General features: G+C 46.9%; 3 protein-coding genes across 10 annotated transcripts; 1 reads left to right on the top strand and 2 right to left on the bottom strand.

Annotated features, from left to right (window-relative positions):
- Positions 1–3,642: 3,642 nt before the first annotated feature.
- LY6G5C (lymphocyte antigen 6 family member G5C) lies at positions 3,643–6,253 on the bottom strand. The gene is made up of 3 exons (XM_072637554.1): positions 5,760–6,253; positions 5,343–5,504; positions 3,643–4,680 (listed from the first exon to the last, which is right to left on the bottom strand). Exons 1-3 carry the CDS (start codon positions 5,803–5,805, stop codon positions 4,385–4,387), a joined length of 504 nt encoding a protein of 167 aa, XP_072493655.1. The 5' UTR covers positions 5,806–6,253; the 3' UTR covers positions 3,643–4,384.
- Positions 6,254–6,817: 564 nt separating this feature from the next.
- CSNK2B (casein kinase 2 beta) lies at positions 6,818–14,160 on the bottom strand. Of its 8 annotated transcripts, none has more exons than XM_072637542.1 (7): positions 14,038–14,160; positions 9,785–9,867; positions 8,951–9,053; positions 8,303–8,418; positions 7,632–7,707; positions 7,298–7,487; positions 6,818–7,077 (listed from the first exon to the last, which is right to left on the bottom strand). In XM_072637542.1, the coding sequence occupies exons 2-7, from the start codon at positions 9,854–9,856 to the stop codon at positions 6,987–6,989; spliced, it is 648 nt and encodes a 215-aa protein (XP_072493643.1). In that variant the 5' UTR covers positions 9,857–9,867; positions 14,038–14,160; the 3' UTR covers positions 6,818–6,986. The 8 variants fall into 8 exon arrangements, with proteins under 8 accessions (XP_072493643.1, XP_072493639.1, XP_072493636.1 ...); XM_072637538.1 differs by having other exon boundaries at positions 13,764–14,044; XM_072637535.1 differs by lacking the exon at positions 14,038–14,160 and adding an exon at positions 13,454–13,582.
- A 30-nt stretch (positions 14,161–14,190) lies between these two features.
- GPANK1 (G-patch domain and ankyrin repeats 1) lies at positions 14,191–16,746 on the top strand. The gene is made up of 2 exons (XM_072637514.1): positions 14,191–14,798; positions 16,064–16,746. The coding sequence occupies exons 1-2, from the start codon at positions 14,191–14,193 to the stop codon at positions 16,506–16,508; spliced, it is 1,053 nt and encodes a 350-aa protein (XP_072493615.1). The 3' UTR covers positions 16,509–16,746.
- Positions 16,747–17,360: the final 614 nt, after the last annotated feature.

Below are 17,360 nucleotides of genomic sequence, written 5' to 3'. Positions count from 1 at the left end.
CAGTATACCAGCACCATATCAGGAAACTGAATCTCTTCCATTTGAATTGTCTTAGGAAGACTCTGAAGATCACACGGCAGGATAAGATACCTGACACTGAGGTCCTTACTCAAACTAAACTGCCAAGCATTCAAACTATGCTTCAGAGAGCACAACTCTGATGGGCTGGTCATGTTGTTTGAATGTCAAACATACACTTACCCAAAAGACTATTCTATGGAGAGCTCACACAGGGCAAGCAATCACATGGTGGTCAGAAGAGGTGACACAAAGACACTCTCAAGGTCTTTCTCAAGAACTTTGGAATTGATTGTGTGACATGGGAGACACTGGCACAGGATTGCTCAGCATGACGGTGTGCCCACATCAGAGAAGGTGCTGTGCTCTATGAGCAAAGCAGAATTAAAACAGCTCAAGGGAAATGCAGGATGCGCAGATTTGGAATATCCATCCCAGAGGTTCACATGGGACTGTTTGTGTCCAATATGTGGAAGAGCATTCCAAGTCATATTGGTATGGTCAGCCACAGTCAGACACATTGAAGCTTTTTATCATGGAGATATCATTTTGGTCCTCTTTGAGAAAAAAGGGCAACAGCCAGAAGGTCCAGGCTACTTTTCTATCTGATTTGGAGTTGAAATGTAGGTGTTGTACTCCTCCTTTAGAATGTGAACTTTTTTAAAATAGTATTTTACTACATGTCAAGACAATTTTTAGCATTCATTTTTTTACAAGATTTTGAGTTTCAAATTTTTTTCCCTCTCTCTCCCCTCCCATCTTCCTAAAATGGTAGACAATTTGATATATGCGCAATTATGTAAAACATATTTCTGTATTAATCACAGTTGTGAAAGAAACAGATCAAAGGGAAAAACGCCCCCCCAAAAATGAAAAAGAGATGCATTGATCTGCATTCAGAGTCTATCAGTTTTTTGTCTGAATGTGGATAGCATTTTCCATCCATAATGTACCTATCTTACATCATTGTGTTGCTGAGAAAGAGCTGAGTCATTCATAATTGATTATCACACAATGTTGCTGATACTGTGTACAATGTTTTTCTGGTTCTGTTCATTTCGCTTTGCATCAGTTCATACAAGTCTTTCCAGGTTTTTCTGAAATATATCAGTTCATCATTCTTATTGCACAGTAGTATTCCATTACGTTCATATATCACGGTTTTTCAGACATTCCCCAATTGATGGGCATCTCCTCAATTTCCAGTTTTTTGCCACCATGAAAAGGGCTGCTATTAATTTTTTTTGCACATATAAGTCCTTTTTCCTTTTTTATGATATCTTTGGGATATAAACCTAGTAGTGGTATTGCTGGATCAAAGGGTATGCACAGTTTGGTTGCTCTTTGGGCATAGCTCTAAATTGATCTCCAGAATGGTTGGAGCAGTTCCTAAGTCCACCAATAGTGTGTTAATGTCCCATTTTCCCCACATTCTCTCCCACATTTATTATTTTTCCTTTTTTGTCATATTAGCCTATCTGGTAGGTGTGAGGTGGTCTCAGAGTTGTTTTAATTTGCATTTCTCTAATCAAAAGTGATTTAGAGCACTTCTTCATATATCTATAGATAGCTTTGCTTTCTTCATCTGAAAACTGCCTGTTCATATTCTTTGACTATTTATTAAGGGGAAAGGCTTATATTCTTACAAATTTGACTCAGTTCTCTATACATTTGAGAAAAAAGACCTTTATCAGAGATCTATAAAGATTGTTTTCCAGCTTTAGGCTTTTCTTCTAATCTTGGTTGCATTGGTTTTGTTTGTGCAAAAGATTTTTAATTTAATGTAATCAAAATTATCTATTTTACATTTTGTAATGCTCTCTATGTCTTTTTTGGTCATGAATTTTTCTCTTCTCCATAGATCTGACAGATGGACTATTCTTTGCCTTTCCAATTTGCTAATGGTGTCACCCTTTACATCTAAATCATGTACTCATTTTGACCTTATCCTGATCTATCATATGAGATGTTGGTCTATACCTAGTTTGTACCCTATTGTTTTCCAGTTTTCCCAGCAGTTTTTGTCAAATAGTGGGTTCTCATTACAAAGGCTGGGGTTTTTGAATTTATCAAACACTAGGTTTCTATGGTCATTTACTAAGGTATCTTGTGTACTTAGTTTATTCCACTGATCCACCACTCTGTTTCTTAGCCAGGACCAAATAGTTTTGACGATTATTGCTTTGTAATATAGATTGAGATCTGTACTGCTAGGCCACCTTCCTTTGTATTTTTTTTTCATTAATTCCATTGATATTCTTGATCTTTTGTTCTTCCTGATCAACTTTGTTATTTTTTTCTATATGTGTCTATAAAGTCATTTTTTTGACAGTTTGGTTGGTATGGCACAGAAGTAAATTAATTTAGGCAGAATTGTCATTTTTATTGTATTGGCTTGGCCCACCCATAAACAATTGATATTTGTCCATTTATTTATATCTGACTTTATGTGAAAAGTGTTTTGTAATTGTGTACATGTAATTCCTGCGTTTGTCTTGGCAGGTAGACTCTCAAGTATTTTATACTGTTTGCAGTTATTTTCAATGGAATTTTTCTGTCTCTTGCTGCTGGACTTGATCCTCACAACCACCCTGGGAAGTGGGTGCTATTATTATTCTCATTTTATAGTTGAGAAAACTGAGGCAGACAAAGGGTGAAGGCCTTCCCCAACATAACTAGCATCTAAGGTGAGATTTAAACTCGAGTCTTTCTGAGCCAAGGTCCAGTGTTCAGCCCCCTGGGCCACCTTCCTGTTTCCTAGATTTCAAAGAGAAATGTTTGGCTTGTAAAAGTCTTCATATCCTGGCCCCTTCCTACCCAACTAGTCATATCTTATTCCTCATACCCCAACTCCCAGTAGTCTGTGATCCATTGATACTGGCCTCCTGCCTGTTCATCTCATGGCACTCCATCTTCTGACTGAGCATTTTCCCTGACTGTCCTCCATGTCTAGAATGATCTCCCTCCCTCCTCTCTGTTTCTGTTTCCCTGGTTTCCTTCAAGTCTCACCTTCTACCAGGAGATTCTCCCAGTCCTTTTTAATCTTACTGCCTTCCCTCTTTAGACTACCTCTGATTTATACTGAATATATTTTGTTTTACATGGTTGTTTCCACATTACCACCACTAGACTGTGAGTTCCTTGAGAATAGGGACTAGATTTTTCCTTATATTTATCCCCAGTGCTTTAGCACAATGCCTGACATATAGCAGGAACTTAGTACCTTTTTGACTTGACTGGCCTGACTTTGGGATTTATCTTTGCCTTTCTACCACCCCACTCCCTTCAGGGAACACAATTCCCAGATGACCCCTCAAGAAGGTTCGATCCTGGCACCCTGGGGATTAACTTTACAGCCTGAGATTTGGGAGTGTCAGGTGGTGTGTTGTGTAGATGGGAGGTGATAGGCAATTTCCAAAACACTATTCTTTGACATATGAAGGATGCAAGAAACTCAGCAGGAGAGACTGTTAGGACTGCATTGTACTATTGTGCTATATTGGACTAATCTGTTTCTAGCCTCATTGACACCTGACACTTAAGTAGCACCTTCTAGTATTTTCTTTATTCCTCACTATCTCACCCCCTCACCCCAACCCCAATTTCATAAAATTTGGAAGCGAGTTTTTCTGCATCATCAATTTATTGTGGAGTAAAATTAGAGCAAACATGAAGATGTGGAGAGATTACCAACTCTTCCTCTTCCATCATTAATAGGGAAAAGTGGGGTGGAGGAAAGCAAAGATAAAATTTAAATTATACAATACAGAGGAAGTTGTAATAGAAAGAGCATTAGTCTGCTGGGACTTAGGAGGTATGGGCTCTAGTCCTGACTTTTGCCAATGATGATGTGACTTTTGTTAATAATTAAAATTCACATTTGTATAGTTTTATAGAGTTGACAAAATGCTTTCCCCATGCCAACTTTGAGGGTTTCTTCATTTTACAGATTAGGAAAATGAGGTCTAGAGAGGCAACCTGTAAAATGTGTGGGGTCCAGGGAGGCATGGTCATGGGCTAGATGACCTCTGAGGTCTCTCCTGGCTCTGAGAGTCTATCATCTATATCATTTGGGGGTAGAGTGCCTAATAATGTCCTGTATGTAGTTGAGATTTTTCACAAATGTGAACTTAGATTGCATTGGAAAATCTGAACAGGAAACTTGTAGGAAGAATGAGGTTGGGATAGGGTGGGGAGGGGGAAGACCCCGAGAGACAGGTTGAAACTTGGATCTTCCTGATAGAACTCCCAGAGCAATTTATAGGGAATCTCTTTGGGATGAAGATCCCTAGCTGTATTCTAAACCAGGATTGGGTTTGGGGCCAAGCAAGGTCAGTGGACTCTAAGAGCTCTTGGAAAGGGCCAGTCAGAGGTCATAGTCTGAGGGCCATTCAGTTTGGCTGGTTGAGGGTTTGGGAGGAGAATGAGTAGTGGTGACTTTAGAGCTAGGAATGGGAATAAGGAAATCCAATACAACACTAGTATTTTTATCTTGATTCTGCAACAAGGTCTGGTCACGGAGTGGTGGAGAATTACAAAGTGGCTCAAGACAGCACCGAGAAGACACCCAAAGACCCGGCACAGGGGAGGCCAGTGACACGGAGCATTCCGAGAGCCGATTCTTCGCCCTGCAGTCGCTTATGATGACTTCCTCCTTACTGCCTGAAGGGACAGAGAGTTACTCTCCCCATTCCACCCAGATCCCCATTCTGCAGAATATCCTTATTCTGCCTCTCAAATGATGGTCTTGGTATTTCCAAACTGTCCTTCTTAAGTCATTCAGTCCTCATTTCGCATTCATTGTCCTAGGTCATCAGTAGATGCCTGGGGGCACTGTCCTTTTTTGGTAGCCAAACTACCTTTATCACCTTCTAGGTATTTGAATCCTGGCCCCAAACTTTTCCACCCTTAACCCCAACCGTGCCTTGGTGTTAAAAATTTGACAGAACACAACACTACAATGAAAATTTGCAGGCAGGGACTTGGGATGTCTGCGGTGTCATGAGGGATCTGAATAAAGTTAAGAGGAGAAGGGAGCTGAGAAGAGGATGAAATGGGGGCAGAATGGGGACGGACTGAAGTGAGAGTAGATCAACAATTTGTTATCTTAGCATAGTTGTTTGGACAGAATTAAACCAATGGAGTAAAGAACTGGCAGCAGGGTTGAGAGTAGCAGGAGCCACCAGGATAGTTTGGGAAGAGAATAATGACAGTCTAAATATTAGTAAAGGTGGGGGCTCCTGATGTTGCAATTTCAGTGAGGCAGACAGGAAGATCTGGAAAGGCTGTTTAATAAGGTGGGGAAAGGGGTGGAGGTCACTCACCATTGTGAATAATGGTGGTTAGGCAGCCTCCACCCTTGGCGGTGAGGCAGATGTCAGAGCCCAAGACACAGCCTAGTTCCTTGGTCTCCAGGATGCATCGGTAGCAGCGTAGGAATTTGGGATAGGGAGAAGGGAGTCGGGGGTTGAGGTGGAGGTTGGCGCCTAAGAGGAGAGGGGTTTGGTAGCCGAGCAATCCTGCCCAACCCTTCCCCCCTGGTATCCACCTTTCTCTCCCAATCCCAGATCAGTTTCTGAGACACAGGATGAAAAAGGGGGTGGAAAAGACCTTAGATTACGCACAGTTCAATCTTATTTCAGAAAAGAAAACTGAAGCCTAGGGTCAGACACAGGGGTGATCACACTAGAACTCGGGTCTCTTAATCAAATCCAGGGTGCTGTCCCCTGTGACGTGCTTACCCAAGGTCAAGTTCAGCAACACTCCCATAAGGACGATGGCTCTCATTGGGAGAGCTCAAGGGATGATTCCCAACACAAGATGTGACTCGCAGCAATCGCTGTGTTGCCTCAGAAGCCAGAGGGCCACTCTGGACTAGAAGTTATATAACTATTCCCACTCCTCCAAGGGAGTGTACATATGCATGCTGGAGTGGGCAGCGGAAGGAAAAACTGCCCATAACCCCGAAGGCACAGGGTGTTCTCACCCACTCGAGGTCCGGTGACCAGGGCAGCGTTGGAGGAGGGGGCAGGAAGTTAGTGAGCAGAGGGCAGGACTGAGGGTGACACGAGAATCGCGGGGTCCTATTTCAATGTCGCTAGGTGACTCTGCCCCTCGGCTCTTCTGGCCCTGAGACAACAATTCCTAATGAGGTGGAACACTTAAATCCGTTTCCAAATTCCGCAACACCCGTCCACCGGACAAGACCCCCAACCGCAGGAGCTGCCGGCCCTTCAAAGCCGCAGCCGCCGGAAGCCGTGGGCAGCCACGTGGGGAAGCACGCCAAGGCCCGGGGGCGGCTCCCGCCCCGGCCCAGCAGGCGGGGCCGGCCTGACCTAGTCCCGCCTCCCCCGGCAGGCACCACTGCCCTCACAATGCAGGCTCCACCCCCGGACAACCAACAATCATAACAACCCGGGCTCCTGTCACATTGACGGGGTCAAATCATCGACCTCTAGCTTCTAAAAACAATTTGCCTTAAGAGAATCTGCAAGCTTTGAAAGCGGCGGTGACAGCAGAAAGCCTAGATGCTTTCTTGAGAATCTCTCTCAGTGGACTGACAGAACTTTTGGAAGAGCCTGAGGTGTCACAAGAACAGGATTTGAAATAATTTACCCTCCACCTTTCTATGACCGGACTTGAACCTTCTCTAGACTCTAATCTTGGCTTCTGCTCTTCTCTCAAACACAATCTTCCATTTTATGTTGCAGATTAGGCCAGTTTTTGGGGGGTGGGGCTCAGTGCCTAGGTTTTGGTCATATTTAAAAATTTCCCTTTTCCCCAGTCACTGGGCTGAAGCTGCGCCTTTTCCTCCACTTTATTTCATACTCCCACCACACCACCACAATAATGACTTCTTCTTAATTTAAACTAAAAACCATTAGGGGTTCTGGAAAGGTGTGTGTGTACTGGGGGGAGGGGGAAAGGTGTCACAGCCTGAGGTGTTGGGGGGGAGGGGAGGAGACAAGTCAGCGGATGGTCTTGACAGGGCTCTTGAAGTTGCTGGCTGCCTGAAGCTGCAGTTGATAGGCCATAGGGTGGATCTTGAAGCCATACAGCCTGGGGAGAGGGAAAACATCAGAAAAGGGCAAAGTGGGACTAGTCCCCACATTTTCATCCCACTACTGAGTGGGATGGGGCCCTCTTTGAGATCAACTCCTTCCAACAAACTACCTCCACCTTCCTTCTTTCACTTGGTTTTCAGGGGAGATATTCCCAAGAAAGAGGGGATGGTGAGGCCTCATCAACCCATTCTATCCCATTCTTCTTCCATTCTCACCTGGGCACAAATTGGTTGGCAGGCCGTTTGGGCCTGTACTCAGGATGCACCATGAAGAGCATGTGGGGAAAGCCAGTGCCAAAGTAAGCACCATCTGTGTGGTGGTGCCTGGACGACTTGGGGGTGTAAACATCCATGCACTTGGGGCAGTACAGCTTCACCATGGCCTCACCTGGTATGTCTGACAGGCCTAAGAGCAGTGGGAGGCAGCTTCAGCATCTAATTCTTCACCTTCCCCTTGCCCCCAACCAAAGACCCAGGCACTTAAATGGTCCCATAAATCCCAATTTCACTCCTCCTTAGGAATTCCCTTTCCTCTCCCTCCAGTACTTACCAATGGGCAACATGGGCTGGTTTTCACAATATACACGGGGACAATAGCCAAAGTCTCCCTGCTGGTATTTTTCCAACTGAGAGGAGGAATATAATTAAGAAACAGGCAGAATTAATGTACTGGTCTAACGGAAGCTGTGCATACACATATACATATAAGTTTGTGTCTATGTCTATGTCTCTCTCTAGATATAGGTATATAGACATATATCCTTGGGACACATTTCCACTATAGGTGTAAATTGCTCCCTCTATCTCTAAAGCATTCACAGTAATTACTAGAACTAGATAGAGCTAGAGCCAATTATTCCTTTCCCCTTGCTCCTGTTATGAGTTTTCTTTGTTTAGACATGAAATTTCTTAACTTTGTCCCTGTGAAGCTAGTGGTCATCTCAGATGAAGACAGTAATCCCCTAAATGTTAAACGGCTTCTATTTCCCTAACAAAAAGAATAAAAACTACATGGGAACTAAACAAACCTGTCATAAAAATTAAAACTAATTGTGCAATAGCCTAATTTTGAACTTCATCCTCCCATATGTGAAAATCCTATACAAGTTCTGATTCCTTGCTTTTTATCTAAGGATAATAAAAAAGTAATTTTCACTTAAGTTTCTTTTAGTTTCCTCAACAATCAGTAAACAGAATCGGATTGAGATGGGATAATCTCACCATCTGGGCGATGCCACGGTTTGTGAGGATGTAGCGGGCATGAATCAGTCCATACAGCATCTCGGCTGCCTGCTCGATCAGGTCACTCTGGTTAGGGTTGTCCTCCAATTCCTCATCTGAAACATACCCCCCACACCCAAACCAGGACCCAGTTAGCTATCACTCAACCTTTTCCCTATGGAACCCTATCCCCTAGGAAATACCAGTCAGATCAACCTTCTCTCCACCCTCCTTTTGTCCGCAGCCCACTCATCCTTACTCTGCCCAGGAACCTGAGTCCAGCTGCCTAACCAATTTAGAACAACAATGCTCTCCACAGAATACTGTTGTATAAATCTCTGAGTTCCTTCTACTTTTCCCCCTGCAAACCTGACACATAAACTAATATAGGTGAACCGTGCATACTAGTTTGAAGCTGGGTACAGGAGGCTGGAAGATACCAAGAGAAGGAAAAAAATGGGGGGAAGGACAGAATAAGACGGCAGGCTCAGAATGCTGATGAATTCTATTACAAGTCAAAAAATTTAAGTAAGAGCTAAGGGCACAGAATAAGAGCTACAAGATTCAGAGTTAGGGAACTTGGGATCAGGGAGAAGACTCATATATGTGGGAAAACTGGAATAAAGGAGGCAGTTGGGGGTATCTCACCAGGTTCCAAGTCAAGGATCATGTCTAGTGCCTGCCTATAGTGGGGCACTTGTTCATTGAGCCCTGTGAGGTTGAACTTGTCTTGGATATAGTCTTCATCCACCTGTTAGAATGCAAAATCAAGGGAAGAACTCTGGCATTTGGATTACTAGCACTAGTTACTACCGAGACAAGTTACCACTGATGTGTCATATAACAGAACTATAATCATTTTACCCTCAAAGGGGTCCTCCAACTCAATTCTTCCCTTACTAATATAGCAGATAATTGTTTGCCCCTTCAATCTGACAGGAATCACAAGTCATCTCAGTCTTTCTCCATTATGACAACAGAGCAAGGGTTCTTAATCTGTGGTCTGTGAACTTGTCCTCCCCAACTCAATAGTTAATAACTACATCAATACATTTGGTTTCCTCTGTAATTTTATGTACTTTATGTCTTTAAAACGTTATTGTTTAGCGTCCATAGGTTCTACCAGACACAAAAAAAGGTCAAGATTGCCTAGCCTTCCTCAGTGGGGGAATAGCAATATCCCAGTTATGATACAGCCACTTCAGATTCTTTAGCCCCTCCTATGGAGACTCCTGAATTCAGTGTCTCCCTTAAATAGTGGGAGGGCAGGACATCGGGTTCCTGAAAAAAGGGGAAGCTTCAGGGGCACAATGCCATGGTATACGATGACAGTGAGTGAAGGGCAGTACCAAGGCCTGGAGTGGCTAGCACAGAGGGACTGCCAGAAGAGTAAATGAGAGGAACGGACACATGGAAGACATTGTGTCTGAGGGTCATTAGTAAATGGGAACCTGGGGAGCCCTTAATGACTAGAGATCTTACCTCACAGAAGAATTCATTGCCTCGAAGCCCACAGAACCATGAGATCCATGATACTTCCTCTGAGCTACTCATCTTTACGTCAGCTGAGGGAAAAGAGGTTAGCCTGGAGGGCGAAAGGCCAGCCTCTCTCCAGGGCTCTCCATCCCTTTGACATTCTCTGCCTTCCCCGGGCCCCCTTCCGCAGGGGGCTCACCATTCCCCTCTCCAGGCTCACAGTTATGGGGAGCCTTGCTCCACATCCAGGTGAGAACTCCTCTGCAGCCTTTCCCCCGCCCCGCGCCCCCAAATCTCATATTCTTAGCTGAGCCTTTTCTTCCCGAGGCTCAGAAAACCTCTGTCCCTTCCCTGTCCCCTTCCCCCCGTGTGAGTAGAGGGGGGCGATCCAGGCCTGGATCAGGCTCCCTCCTCACACCCCCTTACCGACCCCCTCGGCTGCTCAGAGGTCCCTCTCCTCCCCCCGGGAGGCCGGGCCCCGGCCAACTTCCGCAGGCCCGGTTCTCTGGGCTGCTCCCTCCGAGGGCCGCCCCGGGCCGCTCAGCCCCTTTCCCCGAGACTCCGGAGCTTGGGGCTTCTCTGAGGAGGACCCTCAGCGTCTCCGCGCACCCTGGGTCCGGGACCACCTTGGCCTCCCCTGCCCTTCCTTAGGACCTCTCCCTCCCCAAGGCCAGGCGTCCTCAGGTCCCGCCCCCAACGTGCGGAAGGGCGCCCTACGACTCACCTACCGGGCCGGGGCTGGGGAGGGAGAGGGAGAAGTTGCTCCCAGGGGCGGCGGCGGCAGCAGCAAAGCCGCGCAGCGAAGGCCGCGGACCCGACCGCGGCAGGCGAAGCGGTGGGGGGGTAGGGGGGAGGGGAAGGGGGAAGAGAAACGGGAGGGCGGGAAAGTACACAGAGCGCAGGCGCAGGAGGTCAGGCTCCCCCCGTGGAAGACGGGATATGGAGTCCCTGAACAGTAGTAAGGCTGGGCTAATAATACGACTTCCGGAAGACACCCTTGCCCCTGTCCTCTCAGTGAAATAGGGCAGGGGGCGGGGCCACAAAGGAGGAAGGACTGGAGGCTCTCCTCTAAGATGCTGGAAACAGGAGCCCGAGATCGAGGTTAGCGCTGGTGAACATGGGAAATGTAGTCCTCGTGCCCACAGAGAGCAACACCCAGACTAGGTAAGGTTTGGAGAGTCTTTCTCCTACACATCAGCGAGCCGAACAAGATTGGGATTAAATTGGAATTGGACCGTCTTTCTCCTATACGTCTCACAGGTAAGGTATCTACAATAACGGTCTAGCTCTTCAGTTTATACTAAATGTACTGCATACTTCCCCAGTCATCTATCTGTCATCCCTCACCCTTATTTCCAGTCATCTCCCCTTTTCTCACAATCCTCATCCCCCTAACTAGCCTTCATCATCCCATTCTCCTCAATCATTTTTCATCATCCAGTACTTTAACAAACTTTTATATAAACGCCTGTTATATATTCAAAGCACTGATGGGTGTGGGATTACAAAAGACACTATGAAAAACACTACTGGAGAATACATGTATTCCAGTATTCCAAGTTGATCTGTGCAATCTCATTGATGTGGGTATTTTTCGACCCCGCAATGAGGTACATATACATAAATACAAGATAATTTGAGAGAAAACTGAAATCTAGGAGGATTAGGAAAGGCTTCCTGCAGGAGTTGGCATCTGAGTTGAACCTTCAAAGAATTCTAAGATATGAAAGTGATGGAGTACATTCCAGAGATGAGACACATTTTTCCTGTACATTTTCCTAAGTGAGGTTGGAAAGTCTTTCCCCTACATATCTCACAGGTAGAGTATGTATCATAATGCTTCTCAGTTTATTCTTAATCTTTAAAGGCACAGCACATCACAGAAGCAGGAGATGGAATGCCAAATTCAGAGAAAAGTAAATAGGTCAGTTTGCCTATAACACAAGAGTGGATGAAGGAGAGTAGTGTGAAATAAATCTGGGGAACTAAACTGGAGCTAGATTGTGACTTTAAAAGCTAAATTGAAGAATTTGTCTTTTATCTTAGAGGCAAAAGTAAGCCACAGAACTTTCTTGATTAGGGGAGTGCCTTGTTCAGATCTGTGTTTTAGCAAGATTTTTTTGCTTCTATGTTAAAGATAGATTGGAAAGGGAACACATTGGAAACAGAAAGAGCAACTTGGAGGCTATTACAATAGTCCTGGCTAGGCATGATGAGTGCTGATTGCATGGTGGGAAATGAGTTCTATTTTGGATACGCTGAGTTGGAGATCCAGGTGGAAATATCCAGCAGCCAGTCAATAGACTTTATTCATCAGTGTTTTTGTCTTTGTATCCAAATGCCTAGTACAGTGCCTGGTACACTGTAGATGCTTAACAAGTGTTTGTGGAACTAACTGATCTGGAACTTGAAATCTGGGAGAGAGATTAGGGCTAGATATGTAGATTTGAGAGATATCTGTATACAGATGATAATTGAATCTTTGGGAACTGATATAAAGAAATACTGTAAAGAAAGAAAAGAAGGGGACCCAAGACAGAGCCTCAGGGGGAACACCCATGCTTAGTGGTTTGAATACCTATGATGTTCCAGCAAGGGAGACTGAGGAATGGTCCTTCAGGCTTGAAAACCAGGAGAGTGTAGTGTGATAAAAGCTAAGTTGAGAGCAAGTATTTAGGAAGAGGGGGTGATGAACAGTTTCAAAAACTGAAAAGATGAGGAATGAGAAAAGGCCATTTGATTTATAATTTAAAGAAAATTAATAATTTATAATGAAATTATTAATAACCTTGGAGAAACCCGTTTTGGTTGTGGTAGTGGGAGAGGTATGGAGTTGGGCTGTGAAAAGGATACATGTAGGATGATAGTTTGAGGGTGTGCTAGTGAGGGTTTAGGCAAGGATGGGGAAGGCTTGAGCATGTTTGTAGATAAGAGGGAAGGAGTCAGTGGATAAGAGGAGAGAGGGGCAAGCTCTGGGAAGAGATAAGATGAAGGGGTACAAGTTGAGAGAGGACTGACAAGGAGAAGGGGTGCCTTCTTATAAGAAGAAAATGGGGGATAATTGAGAGGGTTGGTTTATAGAATAGGTAAGAACAGTTCATGAAGGATAGCTTCTATTTTCTCAGTAAAGTATGAAGGCGTTCCTTCATCCCATCTTCCTTCATCATAGTTCATCTTCCTCTCTCCCTTTATCCAACCTTCATTACCCCTATCTTTTATTTCTTCCTCCAAGTTGCCAATTAACCCTTACCATCTATCTCTATTCCCACCTCTCCACAAATCACCCCATACCAAGTTAGCCCCTGCGCCAGCTCTACCAAACAGGTCCTCATGTCCACCCTCCTCCAGAGCACTGGATGACCAGGTTTCTTTTTTGCCCCTTCTCTCCAGAGAATGGAGGTGGGGTGGTACTAGGGAGTGAAAGGGTTTAACCCCAGCCTCCGGGGTAAAGGGCTTGTCATGGGAGGGGGCCGCTAACCTGAGGTGGCACCAGCCATCCTGTTAGTTGTCCCCTTGCCCTTCTCCATCTCCTCCTCCACTCCTAGGGGCTAGGCTGGCCTGCAGCAGCACAGGGCTCTTTGTCTAGCCCTCAAATGCTGGTTGCACTAAGAGTGAGAGGCAGCCTGGCCCTAATTCGCGTTTAGACTTGGCTGCACCCTGCAGGCCTGTGCCCACCTTCCTTGGGCAGCTGACTCCACCGAAACCCCGTCTCTGGCCCCAGGAAATGGGCTTCGGGGGCCACTCTGAGAGGAACGAAGCACATTGTGGGGCGTTATGCAAACGAAGAACCCTAACGGCCGGTGCCCCTCCCTTCCCCCACGGGGGCCTTCGCGCCTCTGAGCACGCGCCTGCCTCGAGCTACCGAGCAATTCGAATCAAACCGGCGGCTAAGGAGCGGAGAAAAGGAGCAAAATAAACAGAACGCGGGCGCAGAATCCCGTGTGTGTGTATGTGTCTGTGTGTCTATCTGCCTCTTTTTAACCACCTCCGCATCGCTCCGGCCTCCAGTCCTCCATCTCGCCAGGTTATTTTACGGGTGCTGTCAAGGCGGCACGCTTCAAGTGTTCCTTTGGTTCCAGACTGAGACTGTAGTTTGACGCAGGCGCACTCTCTTCTCAGTGATCTACTTCCGGAGTGTTTTCTGCGCCGGCGCCGTGTCTCAGCCTGGCGCTGGTTGCTACTGGGACTTGAAGTCGAGTACCGAGCGTAGGGAGTTAGAGGTGGGATCCAGAGAGGAGGCCTGTAATCATTGAACTTACTTCCTGGTTGCCGGTCGCTTACAAGTCTCGGTGGGGGGCTTTGCCGCCCTTTACTGGGTTAGCTTTAGGATGACCCACTTGGCGTTCGCTCCACGCTGGCCCGGTAACTGCTCCTGAGGGCGGCTGGCTTGATGTTCCCCCACCCCAGCAGTCATGACCCGCCCCGCCCTTATCGCCTTCACCCCGGCCCGGGACTCGAGTGACCACTGGAAGGACGGGCGGCAGCAGCCGGAGTCGGAGCTCCCCCTGGACGGTGCAGCCGCCCGGAACTTCTATGAAGCCCTGGTCGGGGTGGAGGGAGACGCCCTCAGAGGGCCCCCGGCACCCTCGCGGGCGCCCCCCAAAGGCAGAAAACGGACGCAGAAAACTAGGCTGGAGAGGGCCGGGGCCGCGGCGGGAGCGGCTGCGGCCCGCGCCGAGAGCGATGGGACCCGGGAGCGACAGACCGCGCGGCTCCTGCGGGCTGCGCAGGCCGGGGACGTGCGGCAGCTGCGCGCCCTGTTGGAGCCCCGAGGCCCGGGGGCCCGCGGGGCCCATGTCAACGTCAACGCCCGGGACGCTTTCTGGTGGACCCCGCTGATGTGTGCAGCCCGGGCGGGCCAGGGACCGGCAGTGCGCTACCTCCTGGCGCGAGGAGCCGCCTGGGTGGGCGTCTGTGAGCCCGGGGGGCGCGATGCTGCCCAGCTGGCCGAAGAGGCCGGCTTCCCCGAGGTGGCCCGGATGGTCCGAGAGAGCGGTGGAGAGGAGAGGCCCCAAAGCCGGTGAGTGGCAGCCCCCTGCCACCGTCCCAGTCTAGCAGCTGACGGGGAAGGGTCCGAGTCACCAAGAAAGTTCGGTGACCTTCCCTGCGAGCCTGGAGCTTACTGGCTAAGGGCGAAAGCCATGCAAACAGCTTCATGCTGGAATTAATAAGAAAGAGATAAGGCGCTAGCATTAAGGGAGGTGGATAAAAGCCTGTAGAAAGTGAGGTTTTATCTGGGACTTGAAGCCATGAAGTGGAGAGGAGGAGGGAGAGCATTCCAGGCCTGGGGCACGGCCAGAAAGAAAGCCCATGGTCTGGAAGATTGTCTTGTGAGAGGAAGGCAAGGTGGGCATTATCACTGGATCTCGGTGTGGGGGTGAGTGCGGTGTAGGAAACCTAGAAAGGGACTCGAGGGCTCCCTTGTCCAAGGACTTTATTTACCAAATAGGATTTTAAGTTTGGAGGTGACAGCCCATGGGTCAGATCTGAGGATGCTCCTCAGCCTCTTCCCCCATCTACTGCTAACCTAGGTTCTTGGGAGGATCAGATGAGGTAATAGCTGTAAAGGATTTAGAGCACAGTGCCAGGCACATGGTCAACTTTGCAAATGTTAGCTATCGTCATCTTCACTATTACACTGTCCTACCCCACCCCATTAAGGAGTCGGTGGCCAATAATACCTAGCCTCCTTTCCACCTGGGGATCCTTGAGATTGTTCTCTATGGTAGCAAGGCCCTGGTTTCTAAGGACTGGTGAGAAAGTATACCCGAGGAGTATGGATTAATAAGGTGTGGTCACCCTTTTCAACTCCAGAGCTGAGCCAACCTTGAGCCTCCTGTCCAGTAAAGTAATACAGTCTTTGAAGACTTATTCAATGCCAGTAAAATCTAAGGCGCTGTGTATGCTGGAAGTTGAACATGCAAAACTACACAGATTCCCTGGAAGAGCTTACAGCCTACCAGGGACTGATACGATGCTCTGTCTTACTACCTCTGACTGGGGGAAGTCTGTCTGTCTGGGCCTCAGTTCCTCATTTGTTAACTAGAGAGTGGGGTTGGACTAGATAACTTCTAAATCTCCTTCCAACTTTAAGTTTATTGTAGTTCTTGCATAAGTGTTTTACTAGGTTGAGTAAAAGGCACAAAAGAGCTCCAGAGTGCTTTAGGAAAATTAGAGGAAGAAACATGAGCAGTTGTGTATCAGGCTTCATAGAAGAGGAAGCAACTGAACTGGACCTTGAAAAGACGCCCACCTTCACTCTTTTCTACCTTTTTTTTTTTCCAGGCCCTGCTCTCCATTGCCAAAATACTGTGAGACTTGTAGTTCCCATTACCGAGACACTAATCACAACAGCTCTACTGCTCACCTCCTATCCCTGTCCCATGGGCCTCAGCCACCCCCCTTGCCTCCAGGAGTCCCTGCCTCTAGCCCTGGCTTTCGATTGTTAGTGAAGGGGGGTTGGGAGCCTGGATTGGGACTGGGACCCCGGGGAGAGGGGCGCACTGCTCCCATTCCTACAATCCTCAAGAGAGACCAGGAAGGTTTGGGATATAGGCCAACTTCTCAACCCCGAGTCACACATTTTCCTGCTGGGGACCTTCGTGCTGTGGCTGAAAAAAAAAGAGCACCTCGAGCTGCCACTTTGGGCAAGAGAGAAGAGAGACATCGAGAGGAGAGGAGTCGAGCTTGGGAACGGAATCTACGGACTTACATGAACCTTGATCTCTGATCCTGACTATATAAACTATGATCTCTGATCATAGACTCTTTGGAGACCTGTGACTACCTACCCCCAAGGATCTTACTGCTGACATCTGACCCTGAACTTGGAATTTTAGTCCCTTGGGTCTTCCTAGACTTGAAATCTTGGATTTTGTTTAGTTTGATTTTAGCCTTTGCTGGAGGGAGATTGCAAAGGTTGATTCATCCTTGCTTAAAGTTGAGAAATAAACATATCTTTTTTGTTTTGTTTTGTGATGTTTTCCTGCTTTGGAGGGGAGTAGGACAGTTTTGAGAGAGGGTGGAATTTGGAACTGGGATGGGGAAGGGGCAGCAGTAAACTCATACTGAGTTATCTTCCACCGTTTTGGCTATGTGTTGTAGAGTGATAAAATTTAGAGCTAGAAAAGACTTGAGATGATCTCATTCAACCCATTCATTTTCACAGAAGGGGAAAGTGGGACCAGAGAGGCCAATGAACCTTAAGTAATTTATAAACATTTTAAGTGCCTACTGTGTTCTAAGAACTGTACTAAGTAGTTCTTTAATTGTCTACAGGGCAAAATACAAACTCTTTTGGCATTTAAGCCTTTTCCAATCTATCTTGAACCCATCATTCTTTCTAGACTGATTTCACATTACTTCTCACCCCCCTCAGCCAAAGTGAACTGTTTGATACTCCTCATGTGTAACATCTCCAGCCTCTATGCCTTTGCATAGGCAGTTCCCCATACCTGAAACATTTCAATCTCAAGTGCCAGCTCCTATGAGAGATCTTTTTTGATTTTTCTCTATCGGCACTTTTCTTCATCCTCAGACAAAATATGTTCTATCTTCTTACATATACAAATTCCCCTCAGTA

Source organism: Notamacropus eugenii, chromosome 2 (assembly GCF_028372415.1).
Source record: "Notamacropus eugenii isolate mMacEug1 chromosome 2, mMacEug1.pri_v2, whole genome shotgun sequence".
NCBI classification, from domain to species: Eukaryota; Metazoa; Chordata; class Mammalia; order Diprotodontia; family Macropodidae; genus Notamacropus; species Notamacropus eugenii.
This window is presented reverse-complemented; position numbering and strand designations above follow the sequence as displayed.

Coding starts and splice junctions, on each gene's coding strand:
- LY6G5C (XM_072637554.1), bottom strand. CDS start 5,805: ATGAGAGCCATCGTCCTTATGGGAGTGTTGCTGAACTTGACCTTGG. Junction 5,505..5,759: donor GTTGCTGAACTTGACCTTGG/GTAAGCACGTCA, acceptor CTCTCCTCTTAG/GCGCCAACCTCCACCTCAAC. Junction 4,681..5,342: donor AACCACCATTATTCACAATG/GTGAGTGACCTC, acceptor CTGTCCCTTCAG/GCAGTAAGGAGGAAGTCATC.
- CSNK2B (XM_072637535.1), bottom strand. CDS start 13,541: ATGTGCTTCGTTCCTCTCAGAGTGGCCCCCGAAGCCCATTTCCTGGGG. Junction 7,708..8,302: donor ACCGTGGCATCGCCCAGATG/GTGAGATTATCC, acceptor TCCTCCTCTCAG/TTGGAAAAATACCAGCAGGG. Junction 7,488..7,631: donor CCAGCCCATGTTGCCCATTG/GTAAGTACTGGA, acceptor CACTGCTCTTAG/GCCTGTCAGACATACCAGGT.
- GPANK1 (XM_072637514.1), top strand. CDS start 14,191: ATGACCCGCCCCGCCCTTATCGCCTTCACCCCGGCCCGGGACTCGAGT. Junction 14,799..16,063: donor GAGGAGAGGCCCCAAAGCCG/GTGAGTGGCAGC, acceptor TTTTTTTTCCAG/GCCCTGCTCTCCATTGCCAA.